We start from the raw sequence: 10,001 nt of genomic DNA, 5'->3' as shown, positions 1-10,001 counted from the left end.
GTTATTGTATAATTGTGATATTGTGTTGTGTTATTGTGATGTGTATTTTATAATCATGATATTGTGATGTTGTGTTATTGAGATGTGTTATTATATAATTGTGATATTGTGATGTTGTGTTATTGAGATGTGTTATTGTATAATTGTGATATTGTGATGTTGTGTTATTGATGTGTTATTATATAATTGTGATATTGTGATGTTGTGTTATTGTGATGTGTTATTATATAATTGTGATATTGTGATGTTGTGTTATTGTGTTATCGTGATATTGTGTTATTGTATAATTGTGATATTGTGTTATTGTGATGTGTTATTGTATAATTGTGATATTGTGATGTTGTGTTATTGAGATGTGTTATTGTATAATTGTGATATTGTGATGTTGTGTTATTGAGATGTGTTATTGTATAATTGTGATATTGTGATGTTGTGTTATTGTGATGTGCTGTTATATAATTGTGATATTGTGATGTTGTGTTATTGTGATGTGTTATTGTATAATTGTGATATTGTGATGTTGTGTTATTGTGATGTGTTATTGTATAATTGTGATATTGTGATGTTGTGTTATTGAGATGTGTTATTGTATAATTGTGATATTGTGATGTTGTGTTATTGAGATGTGTTATTGTATAATTGTGATATTGTGATGTTGTGTTATTGTGATGTGTTATTGTATAATTGTGATATTGTGATGTTGTTATTGAGATGTGTTATTGTATAATTGTGATATTGTGATGTTGTGTTATTGTGATGTGTTATTGTATAATTGTGTTATTGTGATGTTGTGTTATTGAGATGTGTTATTGTATAATTGTGATATTGTGATGTGTTATTGAGATGTGTTATTGTATAATTGTGATATTGTGATGTTGTGTTATTGTGATGTGTTATTGTATAATTGTGATATTGTGATGTTGTGTTATTGAGATGTGTTATTATATAATTGTGATATTGTGATGTTGTGTTATTGTGATGTGTTATATAATTGTGATATTGTGATGTTGTGTTATTGTGATGTGCTGTTGTATAATTGTGATATTGTGATGTTGTGTTATTGTGATGTGTTATTATATAATTGTGATATTGTGATGTTGTGTTATTGAGATGTGTTATTGTATAATTGTGATATTGTGATGTTGTGTTATTGAGATGTGTTATTGTATAATTGTGATATTGTGATGTTGTGTTATTGAGATGTGTTATTATATAATTGTGATATGTGCGGACGATGATTCAGATTCCATCGTGTACAATGTGTGTACATTTCTAAAACTAATACAAAAGTCTGTTAATGAGCTATTCTTGTTTAAGTGTTTGTGTGTGTGTGTGTGTGTGTGTGTGTGTGTGTGTGTGTGTGTGTGTGTGTGAGAGAGAGAGAGACGTCAGTAGGTCTCAATAAGAGTTTGAGTGATGAGCCGGGTCATCACATCTCTCCACCTCATCCATCATTTGCCTTGAACAAACGAATGAAACACACATGCTTCCCTCTTTTCCTCCCTCCCTCGGCTGCTGTTCGTTCCCTCGTTCTTTTCCCTTCTGCTTTCTCTTCTGTCTTCTCTCTCTCTCTCTCTCTCTCTCTCTCTCTCTCTCTCTTTGGCAGTGGGACAGTATAGGCCTGTGGGAACTGTGACTTGCTTTCACACTTGTTTGGTGCTGCTACTGTGTGTGTGTGTGTGTGTGTGTGTGTGTGTGTGTTTGTGAGATTGTGATGTTATATGGTATTTAATTGTGATATTTCGATCAGAAATTCTGAAAGAATTGTTGTGATGCTGCTGATGTGTTATTGTATAATTGTTGTAATTGTGATGATGATGATGGTCTTGTGTTATTGTGTTATCGTGATATTGTGACGCTGAAGTGCTATTGTGTAATTGTTGTAATTGTGATAATTAAGCTGTCGTAGAATTGTTATATCGTGATGTGTTTTGAATGTGTGTTTTTGTGACAGTGTTATTGTAGAATTGTGATATTGTGTTAATATCCAAATGTATTATAGTGTGATGTGTCATCGTTAATCATGATTCTGTGTTGATGTTGTTATTGTATGATCACGATATTGTGATGTTGTTTTATCGTGCAATTGTTGTAACTGTGATATTGTGATGTTAATGCGATGTAATATTATTGTATAATTGTTGTAATTGTAATGTCTTATATAATTGTGATATTGTGTTGCTGATGTGTTATTGCGTAATTGTGATGACGATGCTGTTTTATTATGTAATTGTTGTAATTTGGTTAGATTTTTACACATTTGAACTTCTTACTTCTTTTGAACCTGGTCGTGAAAGAACCTCGCTTCTGCTTTACAATAGGAGCAAACGCACAGTTTGTTCAGATGTTCAAAGACTACAAAAGGAGACCAAATTATAAAAAGTAACACAAAAAGTTAGAAGAATAAAAGAGACAGAAAGACGGAGAGATAAAGAAACAGACTGTCCAAGTCTACACTGGAGTCCTTTATTTCTTAGTTGCACCTCCCACATTACTCCGCTGAAATGCGTTACACTTACAACTGTAGAAAGCGTCAGAACAAAAAGTACCTCGACTTCGCCGATTACGCTCCAAAATGGAATTAGAAACAATAAACAACAAACAAACTGACACAAACAACAACAACAACAACAGCAACGACAAAAAAAACAATCCGGTCCTTCAACATGTCAAGACGAAGAAAGTCTTTTTTTTTTTCCTTTTTTTTTTTAATTATAGAGTTTGGCAAGACGACTCGACAGGGACCCAAACATCGCACAAGCTTGCACACAACTGTAGAAAAAAAAGTTTGACACCAGTCATGCGTTTTTTTTTTACATTTTTTTTATGAAGAAATATCTTTGATTTTTTTTTATGCTCTTCTTTATTATATTTTACCCCTTTTTTATATTGTACACAATTCATAAATGTGTCAACCCCCAAAAAAAACGAACAAAAAAACAAGTAATAACTATATCATAGAGCCGTTTCATTAAAAGACTTGAAGGTTTAATAGTTTAATACTATCTGGCACGCAGACATTACTCGTGTTCTCTGGCTTCACCACAAGGTGGAGCTCAAGAGCAGTGCTATTCAGTAAACCAACTGTGGAAAATAAATATGTCGGGGTTTTTTTTTTTTTTGACATACACAGGAATAAGAACAGAAAAAAAAATATCATAAAAATAACAATGCCTTTACACAAACAATGAACCCATGATTGTCTAGAAATGAAACACACCAAAACGGAATAGCTAGCTGCTAGCACGCAGACTACGTTGTGACGTCAGTATGTTAGAGAGCAAGACTAAAGGAAAAAAATGTAATAAAAAAAAAATTCTTTCTACAAACTTTCAGAAAAAGTTTTTTCTGATAAAAAATGTTTTTACAACCTTTCACCAAAAAATTCTTTTTTTTAAATTTATTCTTCAAGAAATGTGATTTTGCCTGTCATTGGACAGTGTAGAGAAAATGGGCGGAGTTCAGGTTAAAGATGCAGTGCTTTGACGGACACGATCGGACTCGTATTGTATTGTATTTTATTATTTTATTTGATTGATTCTATGTTTTTATTTATATATATTACAATACATTTACACACCAGTCAAGTTTGTGACCCCGCCCCTTTAATAAGGTTGATTATTCTAGTTTAAAAGGAAGGTCATCAGTAACAGTGTGTGTGTGTGTGTGTGTGTGTGTGTGTGTGTGTGTGTGTGTGTGTGTGTAATGTCTCAAGACAAAATAATGTCTAAATACATAATAAATCGAATATTAAAAACAAGGTTATGATAATGACAGACAAATAAGCATAGACTGACAATCTGTGTGTGTGTGTGTGTGTGTGTGTGTGTGTGTGTGTGTGTGTGTGTGTATGGGATGTAATTTTTTTTTTTAATTGTTCTATCGTAGTGTTCCACTTTTATGTGTCCACGAGCTGCCGTTGCTGTACAAAACATAAAAACTGGACATAATAAATACGCTTTTTGTTACTGCTATGAGCAGCATTATCATCGTCATCATCATCATCATCATCATCATCATTATCATCAACATCATCATCAACATCTTTGTCATATCACCATCATAAAAAAAAACATAGATCAGAATCAAATCAAACGAATGTGTAATGCCAGGTCATGAAATGACTAGTGTTTTTGGAACGTTGCGAGGACCCTGATACTGGTGTATTCTGAAGACCAAAGTGCTCTACTCAGCAGTGGGCTGTACATGGCGAGCGAGGCGAGTGCGAGCTTGGTGCGAGTGCCTGCGGTTGGGGTTAGAGGTCACAGAGGTCAGACGTGAAGGTCATCATACGTGACTGAGGGACTGGATGGCGCTGGACTCGGTTGCACGTCCGAGCGTGTGCCACACCGAGGTGGCGTGAGAGGGTGGGGGCAGGGGGTCTTTATCGGCCAGAGACAACATCATGGCGTAAGCCTACAGAGAACGACGGAGAGAAGAAGAAGAAAAAAGCAAGAGATCAGGACAACAGTACAAAAAAGTGTGTCCTCATTGTGCTTCATTAGTCTTTCACTGTAACACTTTCTGTATCTATAGAGTATCAGTCCCCACTTTGGTGCATCTCAGACCTGATTCACGCGAGAAATTTTTCAGGACAGGGGCGGGTAGTTGGAGGGGGTTGTGTCACCATAATGCAGGATAAGTGCAAACTTAATCAATCGATGTGTAGCGACTGAAATAAGTCCGGGAAATTAGCTCATGCTAATAGTATGTGTAGATATATATATATATATATATATATATATATATATATATATATATATATATATATATATATGTTGTGGACTAGTATCATTTGGTACTGAAAGAATTAAAACTTTATATATATATATATATATATATATATATATATTATATATATAGTTTTAATTCTTTCAGTACCAAATTATACTAGTCCACAACCTGGTTTTATGGGGACCTCTGCTATGGAGAACTATTACATAGAATCGAGTCCACCGTTTGCTGTCTATTGGAATAGAGGACCTGACTCCAAGTTTTCTACAATTTGGACAGGAGGAAAATTGTAGGCAAGTCAAATAAAAAAATAGGGTCCGATTAGTACAATCGATCGTGTGCGATAGTTACAACATCCGAGGACAAGCGTTGCTACAAACCACGTGTGAACAACACAACCGTAGGTTTTTCTTTCTTTTTTTAAAGTACTTATCTCAGGCATCGAACTTCATAGTATTTATTTATTTTAGTTTGTTTTTACAGAATTGTAAAAAAACACACAAACGATGCCAATTGTTTGGTCCCTTTTGTGTGTGTGTGTGTGTGTGTGTGTGTGTGTGTGTGTGTGTGTGCAGGATGATGCTGGGAAAACTAAAAGATCCGATTATCAGTCCCTATTGGTTGAGCTTTTATACACATGCATATATGTACACACGCACACACACACACACACACACACACACACACACACACACACACACACACACACACACAAAAGGGACCAAGTGCTTGGGGGTTGGTAGTAATTACACTTTAATTACCTAATAATGACATCATACATAATTAATCAGCTAATTAGTAACCTAAAAAAAATGTGATTTCACGTAGTATAATTATCTCGGAGTGCATGAGCGATGTTGACTGATTCCTGATTAAGTTTTTTTATACCTGCGATTTGGACTTCCTGTACAGGGGCTGTTTCAGAGCTTCAGGCATGTGGGCGGAGTCGAATCCTGCGACATCACCGTCACTGAGCTCTGCCTCTTCGGCGGCGAAGCGTCGAATGTGATCCAGCGCAGGGAATCCACCGTGCTCTTCGTCCTCGTCGTCCTCGTCGAACCTGCCGCGTACGTATGCGTTAATCGACTTCGCAGGAGTGTTTTATTACACAAAACAAGCAAACAAACAAAAAAAATCGCACCTCTGGGGTGAAGATTTGCACTCCAGAAGTCCATCGGCGGCGCCGTCGTAGTCCAGCTCATCGTTCATGTCGTCGTTGGCGACGTCGTCGCACAGGTTCCTGGACGTCGCTTCGTTGTCTGGTTTGCTCGTGTCGCAAAGCTCTGGTTCCTCTTCCTCTGCTTCCTCCACACCAGGCTCCTCCCCTTCCTCCTCATCTAGGTCATGTGACGTCGACTGGGTTGCGACTTTGTCGTCCTCGAATTGGCCACCGTTTAAACTGAAAAACGTGGAACGGGGTTTAACCAACGATCGCATGTGTGTGTGTGTGTGTGTGTGTGTGTGTGTATGGCCAGCTTTGGCAGAGCGGCACACGTTCTATCATCAAGGCACTTAAACAGTTTCTCTCTCTCCCTTTTTCCCATCGCTGGTTTATTTTACTCTTCTCCTTCTCAAATTCTCAGTTTCCACACCACCTCTCCCTCTCCCTCATCTCTCCCTCCATCTCTCCCCCTTTCAGTCTCATTCTCTTGTTTATTTTCTTGACTACCTTCTATTCATCTAATAGGGCAAATATTTAGCTGACAGGCTCATTCGGTGAGAGCCGAGCAAGAGCGGTCGTATCTACTCCTCGGGGCACACACACAACACACACACACACACGCACACACACACACACACACACACACACACACACACACACACACACACAGTCCAGAGGAAGAGGGCTGGAGTCGTGCGCTACAAGCAATTTGCTAATTACGGGTCTGGAAGTCTCTCTCGTCACCTCCCCAACTCTGTACATTACCTACTGAAAGAAAGAAAAAGTGGAATGTGTGTGTGTGTGTGTGTGTGTGTGTGTGTGTGTGTGTGTGTGTGTGTTACCAAAAGGACTATATATATCAGGAAATGAAGGATCAGAGAATGAAGTGCAGGATTTGCACATACACACTAATTACACAGCCAGACGAGGAGTGGAAATATAAGAGAAGGAGAGAGGAGGGAGAAAGAGAGAGAGAGAGAGAGAGAGAGAGAGAGAAAGGTAGAAAGAGGGAAAGAGAGATAGAGAAAGGGAGAGAAAAGGAGAACGAGAAAACCGAGGGAGATCATAAGAAAAATGAGAGAATGAGAGAAAGGCAGTAAGAGAGAGAGAAAAAATGAGGGATAAAGGAAAGCAAGAGAGAAAGTAGGAAGAAATTTGGAAGAGAGGAAGAAAGTGGAGAAGCGAGAATAAGAGAAAGGAACAGAGGGATCGATAGAAAGTGAGAGAAACAATGGGACTGAGAAAGAGAGGAAAGGAGAGAGAGCGAAGAGAGAGAGGAAAAGAAGGAGAGAAGGAGAAAAGAGAAGGAAAAGGGAGATTTGTGGTAGATCGAGAGAGAGAAATGGAGAGAAGGAAAGACAGAGAGAGAGAGAGGAAAGCGAGAGGGATTAAAGGCTGGGGGGGAGAGAGAGAGAGAGAGACAGAGAGAGAAAGAGAAAGAGAGCAGGATGGCGTGATGATGAAAACAGATTGGTTAATTAAAGGGGTAATTTGTGGAGGATGAAGTATCTATCAGGAGCCGTCACTTTGACAGGAAACACTCAGCAACCCCTGACCTGCAGTCCCATGCCTACTTCCTGTTCACAAACACATGTTGGGACCAGATGTGGGCTGTCGTTACCTACACACACACACACACACACACACACACACACACACACACATATACAAACACAGAAACACCAACTCACATACACCTTCTGTTTCTCCCTCTCTCTCATTTTCTCACACACACACACACACACACACACACACACACACACACACACACACACACACACACTTGAGTAGACAACGTTACACACCCAGACAATAAGCCAATCACTGAACACGTCCAGCTGTAGACCGACCTATCGTTAACTCTCACAGACCACTGGCGACAGGGTAATTAATAACACACACACACACACACACACACAGACACACACACAGACACACACAGACACAGAGGTTAATTAATAAAGTCTGAGGCTCACTAATGTTTGTGTGTAATTACTTCGCTATCCTGCCTCTGGCAAACGGTGTGGATGGAAGCCTGACAGAGCGCTCGTGTGTGTGTGTGTGTGTGTGTGTGTGTGTGTGTACAGTTTGATATGTTCTGATTTCACAGCATTGGGAATTAGATTGCACTCCAAGCACACTGATGAAAAGTTTCCTGAGTGACTCATAAATCAAAAGAACACACGGCGAAAAAACATGTGCTGACTGACGATGATGATGATGATGATGATGATGATAAGAAGAAGCAGGAGGAAGTAGATGATAATGATGATGATGATGATGAAGATAATGATTATGATGAGGATGATGATGAGAATGATGAGAATGATGAAGACGATTATGAAGATGAGCTTGATAATGAGAATGATGAGGATGATGCTGATAATCATAATGAAGAGGATGATGATGATCATAATGATGGTGATGATGATAAGGATGAGAATTATGCCGATGATGATGATGATGATAATGATAAGTAAGATGATGAGGAAGAAGATAATGATGATAATGGTAAGGATAAGGAGGATGAAAATAATTATGATGATGAGGAGGATGAGGATGATGAAAATAAGAAGGATAATGAGGATGATTATGATGATGAGGAGGTTTGAGATGATGAGAAAGAAGATGGGGATGATGAGGATGATGAAGATGATGAGGGTGATGATGAGGATGATGATGATAAGACTTACCCTTCATCAGAATGTGGAGGCGATACAGCGCTCTGGCCACTGCTGCTGATGAAATTTCGAATTTCGTTGAAGTACGAGTCCTCTTTATCGTCCAGCATAGCGCTGCTACTGTCCAGCTCTGACTGTGGTGACGACATTGCTGTGCCTACACACACACACACACACACACACACACACACACACACACACACACACACATTAGAATTTGGCGCTTATTTTAACTGTTTCTTAGTTTTCTAGTTCTCATTATTTTTCTAACAGTTTTTGTTTGTTGTGTGGTTATTTTTTAAAAATTGTTTCAACTTGTGTAGTTTTTTAGTTGTTGTAGTCGCTTTTAAAGTTGTTACTATTTTTTTAAATAAAACTATTTGTTGTGTAGTTACTTTTAAAGTTGTTTTTTGTTGTGTAATTACTTTTTAAATGTAGAAATATTTGTTTTCTATTTACTTTTGAAGTTATTGTTTTTTTAAATGAGTTTCTAATATGTTGTGTAGCTTTTTTAAAGTTGTTTTATTTGTTGTGTATTTGTTTTTTAAAGTTGTGTCTATTTGCTGGAATCTAGAATTTGGTAATATTTACTGTGTAGCTGCTTTTTAAAAGTTGGTTGTATCTGTTGTGTAGTTAAGAAAAGGTTATATTTGTTGTGTTGCTGCTTATTTAAAAGTTGTTTTTTTTATTTATGCGCAATCGCTCCAATTTGTTGTGTAGTGTTTTTGTATTTTTGTGGTAGTTTCTCATTGTTTCTGGTTGTTTGTTGATCTTTTCAGTGCATATATATATATATATATAAATAATTAAAGTGTGTGTGTGTGTGTGCGTGTGTGTGTGTGTGTGTGTGTGTGTGTGTGTGTGTGTGTGTGTGTGTACCTGACAGATTACCGTTTTCGTGTTTTTTGAGATGCCGGTCCAGGTTGGTCTGTTGGCCAAAGCAGCGATCACACAGGTGGCATTTGAACGGTTTCTCTTTATTGTGGATATTCCTGATGTGGCGCTGCAGATTCGACGAGATACTGAATGAACGATCGCAATACTTACACCTGGAGTGGACACACACACACACACACACACACACACACACACACACACACGATAAAAAAAAATTAGACAACCTCTCAAAAAGTTACGTTAGTCAGGGAACAGTGTGAGATGTTAAAGGATTTTGCTACACACACACACACACACACACACACACACACACACACACACACACACACACACACATTTTCCTGATGTCTCGGGATAATGTCTCTGCACTTTTCTCTCGCTTTCTCTCTGCCAAGTATTTAGTGTGTGTTATTTTAGTGTGATTACAGATTCTATCTGTTCTTCAACTCCACGCCAGAAAAACACAATTCCCTCTCTTTCTCTCACTCTCTTTCTGTCTATATGTGTGTGTGTGTGTGTGTATGTAT

The 10,001-nt window shown here is 38.0% G+C and overlaps 1 protein-coding gene across 8 annotated transcripts in view; it reads right to left on the bottom strand.

Moving 5' to 3' along the window:
* Positions 1-2,450: 2,450 nt before the first annotated feature.
* Positions 2,451-10,001, bottom strand: part of mecom (MDS1 and EVI1 complex locus) — a 146,999-nt gene continuing 139,448 nt past the window's right edge. For all 8 annotated transcript variants that reach the window (XM_046862716.1, XM_046862717.1, XM_046862719.1 and 5 more), the window contains 5 exons: positions 9,469-9,626; positions 8,590-8,734; positions 5,876-6,133; positions 5,623-5,794; positions 2,451-4,416 (listed from right to left, as the gene is read on the bottom strand). In XM_046862716.1, the coding sequence (XP_046718672.1) occupies positions 4,288-4,416; positions 5,623-5,794; positions 5,876-6,133; positions 8,590-8,734; positions 9,469-9,626 (862 nt within the window). In that variant the 3' untranslated portion in view covers positions 2,451-4,287. The remainder of the gene's footprint in view (positions 4,417-5,622; positions 5,795-5,875; positions 6,134-8,589; positions 8,735-9,468; positions 9,627-10,001) is intronic.

The sequence above is a fragment of the Silurus meridionalis genome, chromosome 12 (genome assembly GCF_014805685.1).
Source record: "Silurus meridionalis isolate SWU-2019-XX chromosome 12, ASM1480568v1, whole genome shotgun sequence".
NCBI classification, from domain to species: domain Eukaryota; kingdom Metazoa; phylum Chordata; class Actinopteri; order Siluriformes; family Siluridae; genus Silurus; species Silurus meridionalis.
This window is presented reverse-complemented; position numbering and strand designations above follow the sequence as displayed.